Source organism: Tyto alba, unplaced genomic scaffold (assembly GCF_018691265.1).
Source record: "Tyto alba isolate M040663 unplaced genomic scaffold, T.alba_DEE_v4.0 Super-Scaffold_1000006, whole genome shotgun sequence".
Classification (NCBI taxonomy): domain Eukaryota; kingdom Metazoa; phylum Chordata; class Aves; order Strigiformes; family Tytonidae; genus Tyto; species Tyto alba.
In genome coordinates, this window is record NW_024881272.1 from 29,844,964 (window position 1) to 29,866,617 (window position 21,654).

The following is a 21,654-nucleotide window of genomic DNA, read 5'->3' on the forward strand; positions in this document are numbered from 1 at the left end:
TCCAGGCATTTGGTAAGTGGAGACAGTCTCACTGAAGTGAGGGGAACCTATGCCTCCTCCCAACACATGAATCAGAGCCATCATTTTAGTGTACACTGCTGATTTCGAGTAACTCTTAAACTACATCTCCCGCGTGAAAGGTGTGCTATTTGATACAGGTACCACATGAGGCATGAATGATAACAGATCATCTGTCACAGCCTGGGAAACCCCAACATGGGGTGAACCGGGAATGAGCAGAAAAACACAAAGGTGTGCAGAAAGGCTGTATTTCCAGGCGTAGTTAGTAAACACAGGGGTCTAAGAAGGCAGAAGAGTGGACAGCAGAGATCACAGTGGAAAGGCAGCAGCGTCTTGGACTGAAAGAGGAGGAAGGGGCAGCGGTACCCACGCCGGGGGCTGCACCAGGGCAGCCACGGGGCTGCCAGACCCCAGGGCAGGCTCTTAGCTCTGCCCCCCACCCCACAGGGGAGCACCCCAGCAAAGCCCTGAGAAGCTTTCACTCCCGAGATGGTGTTCTCGTACACTTAGGACCCCCCCTTTGGGCACCTGTGAGAGTCCTGTGACAAAAAGAAGCAGCTGTTTATTTGAGAAGAGGTTTAATTTAATGAACCAGGGCTATTCTACAACACTTTGGGGACATGAAAAGCAACCAACCATCCTCCCCGACAGATAGCAGCTACAACACAGATGTTTTCTCACACAGTTTTAGGACATGCCCTTTCTCTCCCCAGGCAGCCTTACAAGGGTTAAGGATCAGGGTAGGCAACACAGGCTGTGCTAGGACAGGAAGACAGCTTGCCAAAGTCCTCACCAGGCATCAAGTACAATTCCACCCCCATGTATATTTTTCCCATATATGGTTTGAAAGGCTCTTTTCAGAGATCATCAGTGCCGCCTCGTCTGTATTAGTGTATAATGGGGCAACTGAGGCACAGAGAGGTTGAAGTGACTTGCCTGGCATCACCCAGCAAGACAATGACACAACTGAAATGAACCCCACTGACTCCAGAGTGCTGGGCCAGTGCTCTGCTATTCCCTGGGCCAGGCAGTCTTCTCCTCGACGATTAAATCTCTCCTCTGAACATCTAACAGGGCACAGTAGCACTGCAGACTAGCGTGGATTGCAAAGCAATTCACTGGTCTTTGTATTACAGTAGAGCTGTGCACTTGGATGCTTTTTAGTACCCTTAGGAGATCTCTCTCTCAAGATTGCATGTGAAGACTTCCATTAACATTACCATGCTGTTCCCTGAGGTGTGGGTGATCATAGCAGCCACTCTGAAGTAGCATCTGATCTCTGATCCTTAAAACACTCTCAAGAGTGAGAATCATCCTGGAGACAAATATTTGATCCAAAGGCCTATGAAAGTATATGCACAAGGAATTCAGTTTATGGCAATGACTTAATTTGAGCAATGTCTGCAGAGAAACAAGGACATCAAGACTTGACCTAAGATTCCTTAAGTTGGGAATATCCTGCTAAAAGACAAAATAGGAATTTTCTTCAATTCCTGCAGCTTTCAAGTATCTACACATATCTTCACTGAATGCAGAAGAGCCACATATTAATACAAATGGCTTTCTTCGACAGGAATTTAGTATCGTCTTCATCAAGTCTTCACTGAGACGACCAGTGTATGTGTTTTCCTGATAGCTCCAAGGAAGTTTTTCCAGTGACGTCTCCTGAAAAGACAGAAGGTTTGCAGTGTGCCATGTTACAAAGGACAATTGGCTGCTTACAGCCAAATCGCCCTCTTCCCCTCAGAGCACTGCACAGGACATCTGTCACCCTTGTGATTCCACCTGGGTAGAACTGACCCATCCCAAAAGCTCCGTTCCTCTTCCAAAGCCCAGATCAAATCCTTCCCTGTCATGAGGCCTAGCCACTCAGAGCAGACTGAGCAAAATCAGAATGTAACTACCACCAAGAAACACTGCAGAACCTTCTCCTTCGAGAACCACTTCTCACCGTGCCTCTTCTATTCCCCAGTCCTAAATCTCAAGCCTATTCCTCTCTATTGCCTCTTCCATTCCCAAGTCCCTTTTAATCCCATCTCCCTGGACCAAAACTGAAGGAAACCAGCCTTGTCCCAAACACTGCTCTGATCCCATGAGAAATGTTAGATCCCACGGCGTTGGATCCAGCAGGGACTCCCCTACGACTATTAATTAGAAGCAGAAGGTGCCCAGATGTAGTGGTGACAGTCAGCAGAGTGAAATGCTGAGACAGACAGATAGATAATTCTAAAAGGGAGACTGCAGAGTCAGTCCTAGACTACAACAAACTTGCTAAGAGAAGAGAAGAAAGGGAGAGAGGTACACACAGGGCAGGCAGTGTTGACAGAGGTCAGGTGGGTTTCTTGCCCTTCACTGACTGAATTTCAAGACTTTCTCCTCACACTCTTGAGACGGCACTGTCCTGAAAAGGGTATTTAAGCTATATCACCAGAGACAATTACCAGTTACACCCCTATAAAGTAGTTGAGGGGGTGCCTAAGTCACAAATACTTTTCTCTATACCCAATCTCAACATGCTGAGGCCATGTGTAGAACACAGTGTATGAGGCAGATCCACCATGAGAGAGACAAAAAATGATTCATCTGAGAAACTGAAAATGCAATGGGATTCATTCCCTCAGCATAAATAATTCTTTCTGTATCCTTCCTGCAATGAATCCTCACTTCTGAGGGAAATAATTTTCAACTACCAAATCTGTGCAGAACACAGGCAACTTTGGGACCAAGTGGAAATGAAAAAGACTGCTCAGAATCTAAGACCACTGAGAGGTATGCCCTCATCCCATAGATTTGGCAGAAAAAGTAATTTTACAGAGGGGGAAACAACTTTAAGAAGTTTTAAAATGGGTCAGCTGGGAAAGATAATTGCTGGGAAGTTGGTGCTAACATAGCAGAAGAAGAGAACTCTAGCCATGAGCAATGAACAGAAGATAAGGGCAGATTAAGGCACTAGTATTAGGAAAGAAGAAATAGTTTATTTGGTGTGAGTCTCCTAGAGTCCAGCTTGCTTTGCACAAATGATTAGGTGCAACAACCACTATCTGAAATGTGTGTGGGGAAATAATCAACAGTGGCTATGAATCAGTGAGTCCAGCCCAACAGAACAGCTACCAACAAGGTAAAGAGGAACAAGCGGCAACAGTTGCTTCCCTGAAATTCTCCGGACTGGTAGCAGTGTGAGAATATGTAGCAGATGTTAAAGAGAGCAGCTACTGGACGACAAAATACCTTCAATGACTGGGAAAGAATTAAGATCACGTTGATGGAAAAACAGAGGAGGCTCATTCAGCACCCAGAACATTCACACAAACACGCTTCACATCCATATATTTACCTGGCTTAGAACATAAAATATTCTGATGTTCCAGTATCGAGCCAGATCCTGGAGAAGAGGTTTCAGATATATTTTGTCAAATGTACAGAAGCAGCCAACAAGAGTTACAAAGGTTTCATCCTCTTCATCATCTGTTATGGACTGGAGGATGGGAAGCATTGGTGCAAGGCCAGTACCAGATGCCAGCATGAGGAGTTCTCCATGCTAGCAACAAAACACAGAATTTTGAATGAGCTGAGGTGACTGGAAATGGATTTACTCATTGTCAGTTCCTGCTGGCTGCTACACTGGTAAAGGGCCTCGAGAGAGAGAGAACATATCAGAAGGTCATTAAGTAAATTCAAATATGGAAATGTATTTTTCTGCAAAGGACAGCACTTTCAGGGTTTACATATCAAATGTATCAAAACTGCATTTTACCCAAATATAAACATTTATCCTAACTTTAGCCTTGATTTCAGTTAATTTATATTACAGTTTTAATTCTGCAGTACACTTTGCTGACCCACTGTGTGTTGTTTTCCCAGTGGAAACACTCCCTGTGTTTATCTTGGATGCTGCAAAGTACAATCCTGAATGTTCTCTGAAGGAAATGGTTTCTTCTCCATCGTGATCCACGTATCTTCCTGGTGCATTATCTCACTTTTCTCAAAATGCTAGCAGCAGCACACAGTATTTCCCGCCTGCAAGGGGGACTTGACTCACAATAGAGATGTTCAGGCAGTAAGGTGCTGTGTGTAGGAGGACAGAAGGTTCCCAGCACTCTCCCCAGCTGCCAGCCAGCCCCACCAGTGCCAGAACTGGGACTTAAGCCTCTATTAAACCCTCAGAGGCTGCTTGTGCTCTGTTTTGACTGGGCATTTTATTGTGCATGGATCTGATCTACCCAAGTGTAAATCCTATTCTATTGGCAGCAAACAGAGATAAAAGAAAATTTTACCATGAAACTAAAATTTGAAACCTCTATTATAATTCCTAAACAGTTCTTCTACAGCAAGCTGTTTTAAAGATTGCTCAGGTGCTTTGCCAATTTCATGTACACAGATCACCCAGACAGCCCCTGAACGCAGCCACTTCTAGGCATGTCTGCCATGTTCTGTCCCAAATGATTATCTGGAAGCTTTTAAGAAGAGAAGGGAACAGTAGCCTAAAACAGCAGGGAGAGCATTTCAGGACGCTGAACACAATTGCTCTGCATGGAGCTCGGCCACTGGGATTTTACAGCCTTGTTTCTGTTGGGGGGGCAGGGGGTGGGAAGAAGAAGGAAAAATAAGGCTTTGGGATCTTAATGACCAGTGCTTCAATTTTGCTTCTCATTTGAAAGGTCAGAATTAAGTAACCAAATTAGTATGTGTGAGAAGCCTTCCTCTGAAATTGGATCTGCTTTTCTTTGCAGAGAGTCTGGTATCAGCAGGTGGGATCAACATTTGCAGAGTGGCTGGGTGACGCGACACCTCACTGAAGCTGCTACAGTTTAAGGGAATACCCAAGAGAGGAAAAGATCAACACCTCTCCTTTACTCGTGCTCAGTCACAAAACAGCAATGTGGTTCAAACAAGGCAAAATCCGATCCACACTCATTGCTGGTGCAAAGTAAGTTCCCTTTGTTAAACACATCAGGAACTTCTAATGCAAGTGATGAACAGAGAGCCTTGCTAATATTTTCCAGTGTCTCGCCCACCTCCCTCTCCTCTTCCTTCTTAAATATTCTGCATTTCAATAAGGTGTACTTTCTCCAACTGACTGCTAATGCTGTAGCACTGTATAGTAACCCAGGAAGTCCCTAAAATAATAATGAAAATAGTAATCAAATTGATGTCTTCCCTTTGGAGTATTAAACAAAGCTAGCTGCCACAGGCTGAAGCATCCTATGACTCTGAGGGAACTAACCTTATTAGGTCGATATGGGAACCCTCCAAACGGCCCACGCCAAAAGACCATGTCTCCTTTTTTCCAGGTTTTTATGTATTGTGACATTATCCCAGCTTCATAGCACTAATAAAAAACATTGCACAAAAGAAAAGAATAATTATACTCTGTTGGAAAGTTTCCCAGCTTAAAGTCAATTATAAAGTTATCTACATTTAAACAAGAAGGGGACAAAAAAACATTTCATACATTTAAAAGGAAAGAAAGATCATTCTATTTGAAAAATAACTCAAAGTTAGACCCAAAACAAAGACATTTAAATTAAATCATACTGGATCCATTCCAGTTTGACTATAATGTAAACACAACCCACTCTCATGCAGTCTGACTTTCCAAAACTGGAAAAAGCTTATCAGAGTTCTTGCTTACAAAGCACATAGAGAAGAGTGTCTTGAATGCAAAGCACAGTCCAAGCCTTCAAGTGTTCTCCAAATTTCAGGGTATGGGGTCTGGAAATGCCCTCTGGGTACTGGTAGTTATATAAACACTGCATAGCTCTTGCTTTATTTCAGTCTCTCAGATGCTGTGTTGATACAATTAGTGACCCAAAGCCAGGTTTCTCATTTATAAAACTCTTGTTTTCAGAACAGATCATCTGGATGCTAAGGGATATCTTCACATTTAAAAAAAAAAAAAAAAAAAACAAAACCAAAAACCATGTTCATTTGGGCCTCGCAGAAGAAAAACATTAGCAAAATCTGCCTTACTTTCTACCAGGCACAAACAATATTATCTAGGCTTTTGCCTGCAGGAATGCTAACCTCACTCATGACTGATGAGGAAGGGTCAGTGCTTGCTAGAAGCAGAGAAGCAAGGAGAGGCTGGAAGATGAAGGGCTCATCCAAGCAGTCTCATTGCTATGTGCTATATGTACATATATGTCCTATACGTATGACCACTTTATGGTTAATGAGAACAAACATGCACAGAAGAACAGCCAGTCTATGGGATCTAGCTGGAGAACATGGGGTGGTCCAAGCAGCAAAAGCAGATAAGCCCAACAGCTACGGCAGACAACGGGTCTTGCACAGAGGCGATGCCACTGATAAGTCTGGGGAAGAGCAACACAGCCAGAGGTCAAAAGATGAGATGTGATATAAGCCTTCGAAGACTCCAGCCCATATGAAAGAAGTGTATTTTGGGGTATTTTCTGCACGCACATTGGACAGAAGCCCAGCTCCACGCCCCAGTGCCTTGGCTGGCCACCAAGCTGCACTGCAGGCAAATGAAATTGGTGAACCACAAAGAAGCTAAGAAAAAGCAAGTGAGTGAGTGTGTGCTTGTGCTTGCGAGCAGTGTCAGCAAACAAGGAACACAGACGCTCCTCCCTTCCTACGAAATTCACTTAAACAAGATACCTGAAGTATTAAGAACTATTAGCACCAGTTGTTACATTCAAAAGGTAAATGCATAACATACACACATCAAGGCTCTGAGTTACTGTCAGAAACACTGTACATTCAAAGACCTCTGGGCCAGAACTAAGTCTCATGCAAAGAGTGTGCAGTTGCATCAAAGGAGCTGTAGTTTATACCTACCTTCTTCAAATATATATGGAAACCCAGGGCAAGAGCAGAAAAGTCAGCCCCACTTACTGACTATTCCCAATGGGCCAGGGTAATGGAAACTAAAACAATCCTTCTTTCACCAAAATTATTTCCAAAAATTGAAGAGAGAAGTGATTGAGTGGGTTTAAAATGAATTTTTCTAAATAAGAAGAAAAAAATAATTATCTCCTGGGGGAAAATTTCTACACCCAGTTTTACACTGAGAGAAACCCTAACATTATAAAATCACTCAAAAAGAGGGTTATGCTCTCTAAATGGCAACTCCCTCACTCTTAACTGTAGTATCACAAATGCAATGCTATAATAACAGGAGACAGAAGGGTTTGAACAGTGCTTGGATTGCATAGTAATAATAATAATAATATAGTACTTTCCAAAATTGCCTGAATAGTGTGAAATATACCACAACCTACAGGGTGAGTTATAAAAATGGCTGCTTTACACTGGGTGTTACTAACCTCTTTTGTCACTGCTAGAGAATAACTATAGCTCCCTTTGGGATGAAAGGTTCTATACAAAGGAAAGCTTTCATTACAATCATTACTATTATTATTGAAATGCAAAACCTGTGAGTAATAAGCAAGTATACATGAAATTTCACAGTCATCCTGTGAACGTATCCTATTAATGCAACTCAAATGCAACACTTCTCTCCCCTACCACACACCAATTGCCATAAGAATGGTGAAATGACCCTCCCACAGGTGTCCTATAGAAGCTCTACAGTTTTCTAAAGAACAGGGTTTGTGTTTGAACATATAGTGCATAATAAACACCATAAATGTGAAATCCTGGAAGACAGGCAGAGGACAAGTGGTCTTTTTTTCTGCAAGCCACCTGGGACACCCAGCACTCTGAATTGCACACTTATACTGCAGTCTATGTCTGCCCTGAGGGATCACTAGTAACATACAAATGCAGAATCAGAAAAATTTTCGTCAATTTTATATTCTCCACACAAAATAATCATTTATGAGGGCCCTGCAGACTTTATTCAGACAGATTTCCAGCCAAGTTCTCCTATAAAACACTTCAGAACTCAACCAGCATTTTGTGGTGGCCTCCAGAAGGGCCAGGACACTCGTCCAAAACAGGGCTCTGCCCCCCCATCCACCCCGATAAGCGCAGCCTGTGGCTGTGGGCCATGGGGACCCTCTCAGACTGCAGGCAGCTCCAGAGCCCTGCCCTCAAACCAGAAACAGCTGCCTACTGTCCGTCCATATTTTTAAGCAAAATTCAAAATTTTTCTAAGGAGTGTTCTTAAAGCAAAATATGGCGGGGGGGGGGAGGGGAGGGGGGTAAAGGCAAGGCAACGACTTCCCCAAATCAGTGGTTCAGCTGGGCTGACAACTGGGTGCAACTTCAAAGATAAATTGAAAAGGGAAAACGAAATCGGGGAAGTGGAATGGGCACCGCTTTCCACACCAGTGACCACAGTGCTCCCGGGAGCCTCTCCCAAGTACTTAACAGGGCCTATGCCGCAAAGCACTTGTTTGTGTGACGCCTTCCTCTGCTTTGTTTTGTGGGAAAACCTGCAATTTTTATCAGCAAAGCAGAAGCACTTCAAAGCAACACAGAAACTGTCCATAAGGGATTTGAGAGTCTCACTTGAAGTGCTGACAGCGGGCTTGGTTCCTAAAGAAAACATAGTCCCTGGCACCTTAGACTCTAATCCATACTGTACAGGCTTACTTACTTTCATTAAAACTTCGAAGTACCCTTCTGCATTCCCTGGGCTAATCGGAGTATAGGCTCGCTGGACCTCCAAACCATTCACCACTCCTCTGAGGAGAGAAATATAGGAATCCACTGTGACTTGGGTCATTGACTGGTATTACCAAACTTCTGCAGTTCTCTGGGGAGACGAGGGAGGCAGCAGGTCATCTTCCCAATGGCCCAGCCTGTGAACAGATGCAAAGCATTTCCCTTCCAAAGGTAAAAATCCAAGGGGAACATAACGGCTAAATGCACCTTTTGTTTTCCCAGTGGTGGCCCCAGCTGTACCACACATCCAGCTCTTGGACACACCATGGAAGGATGTTTGAGCCGTGTTGTGAGAAACGGTCGAACATGCAAGAGCGGCAAAGGGGAGAGAAAATGCTTTCATGGGTAAGTTTGCTATCCCTTTTGGGCTGTGGTCTACTGTCCTTTCTGTGTTTGGACAGCATCTGGTAATTAAATAATGAAAGCCAGGGCACAGCCTTGACCTGAGGTCTTGTCAATATACACTGTATATTCCTTTAAGTCCTCTCTTTCCACAGAATATATCCACCCTGCTCTTTACTACTGACTACAGTAATTGATTGAAGTGACCGAACCTTTTCCTCTGCTGCCTTATGAGAGAAGGCTGAAGGGAAAAGCGCGCACTTTCAGCAGCCAGCCAGGTGTACACATCAGCTGTTAACGTACAAATAACGTCAACAGATACAGATCAATGGCATCATAACATGACTTTCCCTATCTGGCAATGATCACCACAGATGGCTGAGAGAGACATAAACTTTTCCCAAGTGGCTCCTTTCTGGCAAGCAATAAGCTACGCAAGAGGGTTATTTTGTTAGAAATCAGTCAGGAAATGCCTGGACATCGTGGGTAACACCCCAGGTGCTGAGCTACCTCAAGACACATGGCCTAAAATACAGAGCTCTGGGGTAAGTGCAGCTCATTGTCTTCATCTCAACATGCTGGAGTAAATCATCTGTTGTAACATCTATTCTTTGACTCTTTCTTTCTGCAAATGGATTTTCTTAATCACACCTAGTTCTTTCTGACCCACTGACGCAGGGATAATGCTGAAGAAAAATACAGCTTTGGAATGGCTTTTACCATAAAATTAGTAGAGCTAACGAGCTCACAAGTTCTTTCATCTGTGTCATTGTGGAGGCATAGAAATTATGATTTGCCTGGTACGAAGCCTTTGTCTACTGACAAAACCCTACATATTAGGTTACATAATGCAGACTGTTTAACTAGCACAGAGAACAATACCTTAACACGATATGTTGTCCTAAACTCAATCGCAGACTTCTATTTCCCGGTAATTCAAATTTGTACTGGTAGGTGTCCTCTGTTAGCTGCTCCACTGAGCTTATGCTGAATGCAGTAAATGTATCTGGATTCAGTTCTGAATTATTGCTCTGCAAGAACAACAATAAATAATTACTTGGTTAGATGGTGTCTTTTATTATTTCATTTTTCTTTGGAAGCAACCATGTGTGCTAATTTAGTGCTGGAGATACTCAGGACTACAGAAGAACACGTATTAAATGCTGGGGCCCAGCACAAATTTCAGCTCTCTGCTGATTCATTATCATGTTCTGCGGCATGCACTTTGGGATCTTACATTCCACATTACCCCCTTCCCCCCCTTTTTTTAAATTACATTTTTACACCTTCCAGCAAGGTCATCCTATTATGACTCACTGCAATCATTTTCTCATGTCTGGAAACAAACAGAAATAATACCGCTAAAAGAGCTTAGCGCTGCTTTGAGGGCAACTTTGAAACCTACTGATGACCACTGTGAATAGGAAATATTGCTAGCAGTTCCAATGCTGATCATTTTTGCTTGACCCAGCATAGTTAATCTTATGTAAAAGGGCACTGACAAGCTTAAAATTACACTCTGAAGACAACAACTCCACCACACACAATGCAGCTTTTTTCATCTTCAAAATAGGAGTCTGAAAATCAGGAAAAGATTAAAAAGGTCAGAAAAACAGAGCTTCTCCAAGGAAACTGTCAGAGAAAATTGTGATCCTTTGTACCTTTTGCCTATTCCCACTTTCCAGAGAGGCTGGCTCTGGCTGGCTGGGGTACCCCAGCAAGGAGAAGCTGCAGACCCAGGGCTGTAATGCGACACCAGGGCAAACTCGACACTTGGAAAATCACATTACAGCAGGGAAGAGAGCGGGCAAGGGGGAGGGTGGCTGTGAAGGCACAGTTTGGGGAATTGCGTTTACAGTCTTAAGGCACTGCTTTAATCTATTGCTGCATCCCTTGCCCATCACCACAACCCCACACGCTAACAAGTACGATCAAAGCACAGGCTTTAGGATGTGATGAAGATAAATTGACCTGCTCCTTGTTTTCCATGAGGAGGCTTTTGTCTTGCTTTGCTTTGGCCCTCTCCCATTGTGCAAGCTCCTTCTCATACACATCATAGATGCAGGGTTTGCAGCCACTGCCGCAGCACTGGGATGGAGAAGGTTCCTGGGGTTTGAGAGCCTGCCAGTCGTGCTCATTTCCACTCATTGTCTGCAAAACACAAGCCCTGCATCAAAAAGAGCCCGATGAAGAGTGGCACGTGCTCATCAGCCGAGCGTTATTTAGAGGAGGACTAGAGAAAAATCCCTCTCCAGCATCTTGCACGCCTGTCTGGGGGAACTGGGAAAACAAAACCTGCGAGCCGACCCGATGCCTGCAAACACTCCATTTTCACTCGAGTGCTTGCTGCCCCTGTGCTGTCCGGTGCAGGAACGCCAGGCATCGCAGCCACCGGCCCGGAGCTGCACAGCTGACCCCAGCCCAAGCCACGGCCAGCAGCAGCAGGCACAACCCTTACCCCTGTTCCTTCTGCGTGGCCATTTCCCACAAAACGAGCAGCTCGGTCACCCCGGGGCAGAAACCTCTTAAAAATCTGCAGTTGAGCCCATGAGAACGGGTCACAAACCCCAGCCGCCCAGACACAGCGTGTGGGAGCACAGCTTTAAAATGGGGGGAGGGCAGCGAGCTGCAAGTGGGGTTTAAAACCAAAAGACTAGAGGTAAACGTGGCGAAGTCACAGGCAAACAAACAAACCCTGCGGTTATGGGCAGCTTTAAGCCTGGCTTTAAATGCAGACATGCAGGGAAGGGGAAGAACCAGAGGCAGCGTGATTTTTATCCATGTTACCTTTGCTTGAGACAGAACTGTACCTGCCCCATGCTCCCCAAACCGTCATCACGACGCAGACCCTTCAGGGGCTCTGCTGTTTTTTACAACCGCCTAACGTGGTTTCCGATGCATTTAAACAAAAGGGAGGTCCAAAGGAAATTACAAAGCCACGGGTGAGGAGGCTGAGGAAGTGAGCACTTAGCACTTTGAGCAGCTTCATGAGCAGCTTCATTTTCAAGGTTAATTAATTAACTGACCTTCACCCCTGCAACACAAATACACCTATTCTAATATTACAGGGGGGAGAAGAGAGAACCAAAAAGCGGGGGGCCCCGCTTTCCACGGTGGCTGCTGGTTCCGTGTGCCCTGAGTGGGTCTGGGGGCTCCGAGCACCCCCAGCTCCTCCCTGGGCTACGAAGCGGGGGAATCTCTACCGGGAACCCAGCGGCCCCAGGACTCAGGGCTGGACACATTTATAAAGTTTCGAGCACGAAGCCTGCGCGGCCGTGAGCCGGATCACCTCGCCACGCCACGCCACGCAGGACCCCGGCGCGGCCCCACGCAGCAGGGGTACGGGCCCTGGTAGCCCCCCGCCCGCCAAGGGGCGGTCTCCCAACTGTCCCGCCCTCCCCAGCCCCGCAGGACAGGCGGTGCCTCTCCCCGCCCATCCCCCTGACTTACCAACATGGCACCTACCCTACACACCCCGTAGCCACCGCCGCCAGGCAATTTGCCGACCCTCCCTGATCGCGGGGCGCCTGCCCGCCATTGGCTGCCGCCGCCATCAGTCACCCCGGGTCGGGGTGCGGGGGGTGGGTGGGCGAAGGGAGGGGCTTGAGCCCGCCCGCCGGCGCTCCCGCCGTGCCGCGCGCGGCAAGATGGCGGCTGTCGGTCGCTGAGGGGGGGCGATGGCGGCGGTCGCGGCGGCGCTGGGGCGGGCAGGGCCCCGGGGCCGCCCCGTCCTCACCCGCGGTATCCTCACCCGCGCCACGCCGCCTCGCCACCGCGGGCCGCTGCCGCGCACGCCCTGGACCACCCGCGGGCCGCCGCCGGAGGTGCTGGCGCGGGCGGTGGAGCGGCGGCCGGTGCGGGAGCAGGTGGAGCTGGACACCATCACCTACGCCGGGCGGCAGCACTTCGTGCCCGGCCTGGCCCGGCCGCGCTTCCCGCCCTGGGACCGCGGCTGGCACGACCCCCGGCACTCGCGGGGGCCGCGCTACGAGGACATGCCGCTCTACAAGGAGCGCGGCTGCTATGTCTGCCACCAAGGCGTCCGCATGCTGGAAGGTACCGGCCCGGCCGCCCCTCACCCCCAGCGCTGCCCCGGGCCGCGCAGCCCGTTCAAGCACTTGCCCTTCTCCCCCTCGCCGAGGTTTCTCCTCACATAACGCTCAAAAACAGGCGGTGAGGAGCCCGCCCTGCCTCGCAAACTGACCGTGCGCTCCAGCCGCCTAAATACGCGTCGTATTAATTTGTGTTTCCAGGGGTTCGGCAGGCACAGTGGCTCACCAAGACAAAGCTGGTGGAAGGCTTACCGCCGGCGGTGCTGGGCATCCTTGAGAACCCGGCTCACCAGCTCGAGGACTACGAGGAGCGGGTAAAGCACGCGATCTCACACTCACGGTTCTGGGACACGACGGAAGTTGCTCCCAAGAGAGAACATTATTGGTAAGTCTTCAGGCATAGGGAAGAATCCTTCTGTGGCATTGTTACGGCTTCAGCGTAAGCTGGTCGTCAAGCAGGTAATTTAGGAACCAAAATTTCTAATGCTACAAAGAAAACTCAGGCGTAGTTCTGCTGTTGAGAGATTCACGTACTGTGTGGAACTGTTAGACCCTTCCTATCAGGTTGTCAACTTGGAAAACAACAACAACCAAAACAATCCTGAATATCGACAGCAGTACGGATGTAACCACATTCTACATCAAAGCTTTTAGGCCAGGGTCTGTGTTTCAGCTTGAGACCTAGCTGATGCAGAATGTCGGTTTTTAAAATAACTAGTGGTAAGCATTACCTCTGCCAACATGGAACAAGAGTGGTCTGTGGGATATTAATCTGAACTCTGTGTTAACTGTTTGGAAATGTTATGCTATTACATGTTTTATGTACAGTAACGCTACAGCATTCATGTCCCAGAAGCATCTGCCTGCCATTATGATCACATTTTTTATATAACTTATTTTTTTTTTCCTCATTCTGAAGCCCAGTACTCTTTGAAGACTTGATACATATATGTCGGTTAATGTCGGTGAAGTATCCTTCTCTAGTTAAAAGAATGTTGGCTAGAAACTACAGGATATCAGCTGCGTGGGAAAGAGGTTAGTTGCTGCTGTGGTGGGAACATTTAACTCTTCTCATTAATAGAAGAGGGGTAACAAAGCTGCTAGCTTTAAGGCTGAGGACTTGGAGAAAATGAAACAATTTCTGGAACCAAGTAATTCTTTCAGTTTTTGGTAGTGCTGTAAATGTGAGCAGCCTTTGATGATGGCAGGATACCTGCCCTGAGGAGATTATTGGGGTTTTAGATAATATTGACAAGATGGTGGGAGAAGAGAACCATTGTCTTAAAACTGATTGTTTATCTTGTCGTGTCCACAGTCTGTGCTGTTGTTTTTCTAACTATGTTTAGTTAAGAAACTCATACCAGCAATTAACATTGGTATTTTAGAAGAAGAACCTACAGCTGAGCTACTATTTAAGATGATCTTGGAGGTGAGAGGGAGAGTGAGCCTTGCAAAACGACTTGCTAGAATGCTGCTGCCCAGAAGGAAACATACGTCTTTCGCTAATCTTGTTTCAGCAGTGTTTGAATGTAGCCTAACTTCCCTCTCCAGAATCCATTCTCCTTCAGGTCCGTGGCCTGAATGGAATACTTATGAACTCTCTGGCCCCAATACCACCAGTAGCCTCCAAGGAGGAGATACTGGCCACTGAAGAACACGTTCTGGAGACCTTCTATCCCATCTCTCCTACAATTGATCTTCAGGAAGTGAATGTGTACAGAGAGCTCAATGATACAGGTAAATCTAGCTGTTGAAAATAGTTTTCTGGCAGACTAAGTGTTCAGGTTAGCCTGGAGTCCTTGCCCTTCTGCAGGACGGCTGTGGGCAGGGAGTGTGTGGGAATGAGGGGACAGAGGAGCCGGGCACAGGGTTTGCAGTGCAACCACTCCAGACCTGTGGCGAGTATATTGTGGCCTAAGCAGGGCTGTGGAGAAGAACTTAAATCCCAGCTAATTAACAGTCCCTGAAGATAGGGGTGAAAACATTGGCTCTGTAGTCTCTTACTGAGCGATTTCTGACATGATTATCTGCCATTTAGGTTTTAGAGATGGTTATCCGTACCGTCACCCTCACACTCTGTTCTTCCTGGAATCGGCCAACATTCGTCCTGACAGGTTCAGACCGGAACAACTTCGTGCTAAAATGCTGATGTTTGCTTTTGGCAATGCTCTGGCAAAGGCTAAGGTGCTGTACGGGGTACGTACTGGAGCCTGCTGCTAGCTGTCTAGGCCTTTGTTCTTTCTCTAATGCTGCAGCGAGTGGAAAGAGTCGTGAGATGCGTGTTAGAATAGTTTTCAAATCCAAGCTTCCCAGTCCAGAGGTCTAACGCTAACCTTTGGGTATGGTTACTGGTGTCTGCTGATCCAGAAAACCGTCGCTCAGCCATGAGTGTGTTCGTGATGTAGCACGCATTGGCATGGTAAGGGGTAGGAACCAGGGAGTAGGCTCAACTGTAAAACTCTTAGCCCATCCCACAGCTCAGTACGTAAGTTGAGACTTCATTGCTGGCTGAAGGAGGAATTTTAATTAAAATACAAAATCTACATTCAAAACTTGTTTGACTAGAGTAATTTTCTGGGCAAGGTAACAATACATTTATTAAAATCTTGGCTTTAAACCAAACAGAAGATGCAGAATCAGCAAGTACTTGTACCATTTCTGTGGTAACTGGCTTTTTAAATGTTCTCCCCCAACTCCCTCCTTTCTTAGAATGATCCCAAGGTTTTGGAGCAGCCAATAGTGGTGCAAAGCATTGGCACAGATGGCCAGCTCTTCCAGTTCATGGTGTTCCAGTTAAATACAACAGACCTTGTCTCTAGTGATGGAGTAAAAAATCTAGTCTGGATCGACTCTGATCAGAATCTGTATGAAAAAGCTCAGTGTGTTCCAGAAGTCAAGAAGAGAGTTGTTACGGTGAGCAAAACTTGGGAAATGGTCTGGGAAATCCTACCCTTTCACCTCTGCTGGAGGTTTGGGAGCTGGTGTAGAGCTGCAGTGTGGGTTTTAAACCTGAAGGGACCCGAGACAGGCACTGGCCTCCTCCTTCTTTACGCAGGTGTTACTGACGGGGAGTTTTTGAAGTGGTGATGTGCCACATAGCGTGCAAGCCACATGCCACGCTTAATATGAACTCCTACATAAAGATATCCCCATCTGTAATCTGCCATCTCATAATACGCTTGTTTAAAATCAGCTCGTGCTCTGATGAAGGAAGTGCTTACATACAACTGTCAGCTTTGCTGTGGAGGAAATAGAGCACGGTGCTGTCAGCCCTGGTTGCGCTGGGGGGGCGTCTCGGTTTGATGGGCAAAGGGCTTTGCTGTTTGAGATTTATACGGGTGGAAGTACCCACAGACAAACCCATCTCAGGAGGGAGAGCGCAGTTTGGAAGCTACCACGTCTGAAGTCTTATTCAAGCGTATTTAAAGCTGTTGTTTGTCTGCATTAATCACTTCACTGCAAACTGAGCATCCATGTCTTTCTCTCTGCAGAAGCCCGCTGGAATATATGGCTTTCAGCCAGACACATTCAAGAAGTTTCTGGCACTGTATCTGCATGGAACTGTGTGAAATTCAGCTCAAATGAAAATACTTCACCAACTGTACCTGCTGCTTCTCTTTGCCAGAACCATCACATAATTAAAGAAAGGTGGATTAATTTACTTTCAAAAATAAATTATATTGTTACTGAAAGTAAAAAAAAATTTTTTTTAAAACTAAATTGTGCACGAAGAAGCTCTTTCATTTTAGGGGCTCACCTCTGGATTCGGGTTAGAGAGAGTCATCAAATGCATCCTCCTGCACTCTTCCACCGTTGCTTAGAAAGAACATAAGCCAGTCATTATTCCTCTGCGCAGGTTCTGCTCTCGGTGTGCTTTTGCACAGAGCTAGACTCAAACCTATTTTCTGAGGTTGCTTTGAGTACCTCTGAATGCAGTGTATGTGGAAGAGATTTACAAAGCTTCAAGGGGGGAGCCTGAGACGTGAGCCTTTTTCATTCTGCCTGGCTTTTACTTTGTTTTACTCCTGGCTGCTTTGGGATGTGTCGTGCTGCCCTGCGCTTAGTTCCCAAAGCACTTAATCGGTGAGATTGCTTTGTTTGATCAATAGAACCGCAATTCTTTTATCCCCCAATCCTGGATGAAGAGACCTATCCATTTTGGGAAAGTAGTGTAGAATGTAGCATGAAACTTTGGAGCCTGGTAGCTGGTATTTGCTGCTAAAATACAAAGGAAGAATTTCTTCTTGCCACACAGAGTTAACTGAGCAGGAAGCGTATTCTTTTTAAGATGGGGGGATTAGTGTGGTTTTTGTAAAATGAAAGCTAAATTAGCTCCAGCCAAATGTGGAATGTTTTGCAGTTCTGCACTGATACCCTCCAGCACATGGGAAGGAATAGGACAGCCTGTGCTATTTTAAGGTGTGGAAGAGCATATTTCCAAGAAATTCATCTCACTTCAGTGTCTTGTGTCAGAAACTGGTCTGTGCTTTGTGATCTTCTCTGACTATCTGGATGAACACCCCAGTTGTGTGTTCCAGTCTCAATCCATCAGACAGCTCTACTCTGCAGGTTTTAGAAAACAGATTTTTCACTAGTTGAATTTGACATCAACAGTTGCACCTGGTAAATGGGGATGCATTGGCTCTAAGTTAAATTAGCAAATCCCTCAATAGTTAGAAGAAAATGCTTGAAAGAGAAATAATCTAGTAAGTGTTGCATTGATCTAAATCATGCTAATTCTGCCTGCTCAAGGGATGTCTAATTCAGCACATCGATTTAAATCTGCTCACATCTGTAATTTTCACCAAGTTGTTCAGGAATATATTTTAATGCACTCGTGCTGTGTGGAGCCTGTTCTGGTAGGTGTTTCTTTCTCAGGCTGTGGCTCTCTGCTATGGCACATGGATCCTGCTGAACAGTTCCAGGCCACAGCCCCTGGACTGCTGGCATCCCCTCACACCTCCAGCTTTGGGTTGTTACTGGTCTCAAGGAGGAAACCTCTGCAGGGCAGGCAGCTGCTGTGTTAACAGCCCTGAGTGGAGCAGTTTCCCTAAGGAAACCTGGTAGAAGAGCAGCTGCGGTGGAGGAAGGGCGTGGAGAAATGAAACACCTTGCATGCTTCTACTAGATACGGGAGTCTGTGAAGATGGTCTTACGTGGGAAAGAGACAAAGACCCTTTAGATGCCCCTCAGTGAAGACGTCTGTGTCAGGCGGTAGGAGAGGAGAAACGTAAGTGAAGCTGGAGTCCTGCTGTCTCCAAGAGTGAGCAGAGACAAAGCGTGAGCACGGGGAGAGGTGGGCGAAGGCAGTTTTGGAAAACGGCAGAAGCGGTAAGGCATGGGATAGTCGGCAGGGCTGTGAGGCCTCAGTGGGTTACAGGAGGCAGCAGGAAGCCACCCGAGATGAGGGGAACGTGCAAGCATGTAAGACCATGTCCCTGGGTTGCTGAGGGCACAGCTGATCTCGCCTGTGGTGAGGAGGGAAGCAATACTTGTGCGTTGCTGGAAGGAGCAGCTGATCCTCGTGCTGGGTGAGCTCCTCAGAGGTCCAGGAGGGGAACTCGAGGGGGGCAGAGCGGGGCTCCCAGCTCCGGCCCTGGGGATGGAGGCTCAGGTTGGTCCGTTGTGGTGCAGGTACGAGGTGGGTGAACCGGCCGGCCTGTGGGCACGGGTGTGCTGTCCCCCTGGTCTGCCCAAACTCCCTGCACAGGGTTCGGTTCAGCCGCTCCTTCCTCCAGCGAGACCTGCTGGAATTAGCCCAGCTGAGGGAGGTGGGAGGGGGAGCAGGACAGTGGGTCACAGAGGCACATCTGGGTTGGCATCAATAAGTTACAAAGGCTCGTCAGCAGATGAATGGCATTACCTCAGCCCGGACCAAGAGCCAGGCATTAACTTTTGATGAGCGGCAGCCAGGGAAGCAGAACATGCGCAAACAGGGTGGCAGGAGTGTGGGGTGAGGACCTGGTGGTGCCGGGCTGCCAGTGGGGCAGGATCTGGCCCCCGCCTGCCCTGGGGATGATGCACACTGTGCTGTCCAGGCTCCACCTTCTGAACCGCTCCCAGTGCAAAATCCAACTCCATGGGCTGCGCTCATCGTGCCAGAAAGTACACGATGTGCTCAGACCAGAGCCCCTGGTTGTTCAGATCCTCCTCCCACATTTAATTTAATGAAAACTAAGGCAGGGAGACAATTATCCCTAAGGTTGGGCTCAGGAGACATTTAAAGGAGGGAACTTGGCAGTTTCTTGTGGTGCTGTTTAATAAAATTAGCCTGTAATCCAGGAAGAACCAACAAGAAGGGCTTTTCTACACCCCACAAAAAGACACGAGGGGCAGCCTGGCTGGACAGGGTGGGCAGGGATGGCCCCAGGGAGCCAGGAGGGTAGGAGGTCCTCATCAGCGTCAGCTAATTACCCTTGAGGGGTCGTGTTTCCAATGCTCACGAACTACTTTTTGCAAAGCACAGAAGGATGTGTTTGCCTGGACCAAAAACCACACCAGGGCATGGCTGCAGACCCTGCACAAGGAGATCTGTGGTGGTAACCCAGCAGCAAACCTGCACAGGGTGTGAACACACGCGGCTCCTCGGCCCCGCTGTTAATTACAAGCTAAGGGCTCTGCAGGCACGATGATTTTTCTGGGTGGTTCCCAAACCCAGCAGCCATCCAGGTGTGTCCCCCCCGGCTCGCCCTTCCACTCCACGAGCATCCGTGACCGCCTGGCACTCACTCCTGGAACGGCAGCAGTGACCTGGCTGTGGGTGTTGGGTGGAAGCGTCTCCCAGGACCAGCAGAGCTCCGGGGTGGCTCGCAGCCCCCCCGCAGCCCCCACCTGAATGTTCCTGCAAGGAGGGAGAGGAGCTGCGCCATGGCAGCCAGCCACGTCCTGCCCGAACTAGTCAAAAGCGAAGAACAAGCCTCAGACAGCAGCTCCCGGGAGCCTTTCGGGCACTTGCAACCACCCATCTAAAAACCAAAAAAGCCCCAATTTCTCTGCAGCCGCAGGAGCCGGGGCAGCCTCACCCGGGTTTCTCCATCTCCAGCAGCTGGTTCAGAGCCTGGAGCTGGGTTTGATCCTGCAAAGGTGAGTGCACCCACCCTTGCCCAGGGAGGGGCTTGGGAGGCCCCACTGCAGGCCTATTTATGTGTGTATATATATACAGTTTTGGTTTTTTTTTTTTTTTTTTTTTTTTTCACGTCCTTTCCCACCCTTGCTTACCTCCCAGCAGTGCAGGACTCCAGCAACAGGAGGGAGCAGGACCCAGCTCCTCTCCCAGAGCATCCCTGATCTGTAACCTGCCGCATGGGATGCCAGCCTGCATCACCGCATCCCAGCTCCTCCCACCTCTACCGGGAAAACCCTGGGGTACAGGGTGCAAAAAAATCCCACGCTTTTTTAACCCCAGAAAGCCCCCCCCTCTGCCTGTGGCCAAGCGGGCTGGGTGCAGGGATGAGGAAGGCATCCTCAGCCCGGTGCAGGCAAGAATGACCATTTTCGTAGACTAAAAACTGAATTTTCAACCCACTTAAAAAAAAAAAGTAACCCCCAAAACACCTCCTGGGTCCTGCACTGCAGCCAAATCCACTTTCCCAGCCTCAGCCAGACTCGCCCAGCACTGGCCACCTCTCAGCTCTGCATCACCTCCGCTCCTGCACCCCAAACCTGGGGTTTGGGCTTCGACAGATACAGGTTGAAAAAAAATACTCCCCCCTCCTCCGGGTCTGGCAGCAAATGCTAGGAACAAACTGCAGAGCACTGAAATCAAATGTTTATGTTGATATTTATTACAGCATGGGGGGGGGGGGGGGGGGGGCGGGGAGAGAAGGGGGAAGAACCGTTTCATTCAAAAAAAACCATCCCATACCAATGAAGACAATAATTTAGCTATTCATTTTAAAATACATTAAAACCGGTCCTTTCATTTCCTCACGTCAGAACAAAACAAACAACAACAAAAAAAAAAAAGAGGAAAAAAAAATCCCCAAACCAAACTTGAACAAGATGTAAAGTGGAAAAGAGGTTGACCCTTTGGGGAGCCCCCGGGTATATCTGCAATGCAACAAATCTGCATTCAGTTATTTCTCAGCATTCATTGGAAAATATTAACCTGACTGTAACTATGAGACTGACACCCTCAGAACCACCCCATTCCACCCGCCCCTCCCTCCCCAGCAACTTTCTACAGGTAAAGCACAATTAAAATGCCTAGGAAAAAGAAGGCAAACATTAAAAAAAAAAAAAAAATTCGTATTACACACTAAAAAAAAGTTTTGTCATCTCATGTCTTGCAGTCAGAATAATCAAAACAAGCCAAATGTTCCCCAAAAGCATTTCAATGAAGGGGTGCGGAAAAAAGACATCCCTTTAATAAAACATTATCAACAAATATCGTACACAAACTACAATGTATAATAATTATTTTTTTTCCCCTCGGTAATTTTCGAACCAGACTACAAGGTAAGAAAAAACACTGAAACAAGATACAATGCTTTCAATAATCCGCACAAAGGTCAAATCCAGGGGAGAGAATATTTTACAGAATATGATATACATGGAGCAGAAATGGGAGCTGGAGAAAAACAAAGACCAAACTACAGGGTAGTGTCATGTACAGAGATCCCAACCCGCCGCCTTGGCTCGTCCC

The 21,654-nt window shown here is 47.3% G+C and overlaps 2 protein-coding genes across 6 annotated transcripts; one reads left to right on the forward strand and one right to left on the reverse strand.

Moving 5' to 3' along the window:
- Positions 1-582: 582 nt before the first annotated feature.
- On the reverse strand, positions 583-12,561 carry LOC104367900 (NADH-cytochrome b5 reductase-like). 5 transcript variants are annotated; one of them, XM_042784188.1, is made up of 7 exons: positions 12,424-12,561; positions 10,930-11,109; positions 9,841-9,989; positions 8,549-8,636; positions 5,246-5,350; positions 3,356-3,559; positions 583-1,686 (listed from the first exon to the last, which is right to left on the reverse strand). In XM_042784188.1, exons 2-7 carry the CDS (start codon positions 11,104-11,106, stop codon positions 1,483-1,485), a joined length of 927 nt encoding a protein of 308 aa, XP_042640122.1. In that variant the 5' UTR covers positions 11,107-11,109; positions 12,424-12,561; the 3' UTR covers positions 583-1,482. The 5 variants fall into 5 exon arrangements, with proteins under 5 accessions (XP_042640122.1, XP_042640115.1, XP_032864745.2 ...); XM_042784181.1 differs by having other exon boundaries at positions 12,409-12,424; XM_033008854.2 differs by lacking the exon at positions 12,424-12,561 and adding an exon at positions 11,266-11,420.
- A 15-nt stretch (positions 12,562-12,576) lies between these two features.
- Positions 12,577-16,730, forward strand: MRPL37 (mitochondrial ribosomal protein L37). Its single transcript, XM_033008853.2, has 7 exons — positions 12,577-13,014; positions 13,212-13,395; positions 13,930-14,045; positions 14,562-14,747; positions 15,049-15,206; positions 15,720-15,923; positions 16,502-16,730. Exons 1-7 carry the CDS (start codon positions 12,636-12,638, stop codon positions 16,577-16,579), a joined length of 1,305 nt encoding a protein of 434 aa, XP_032864744.2. The 5' UTR covers positions 12,577-12,635; the 3' UTR covers positions 16,580-16,730.
- The last annotated feature ends 4,924 nt before the right edge of the window (positions 16,731-21,654 follow it).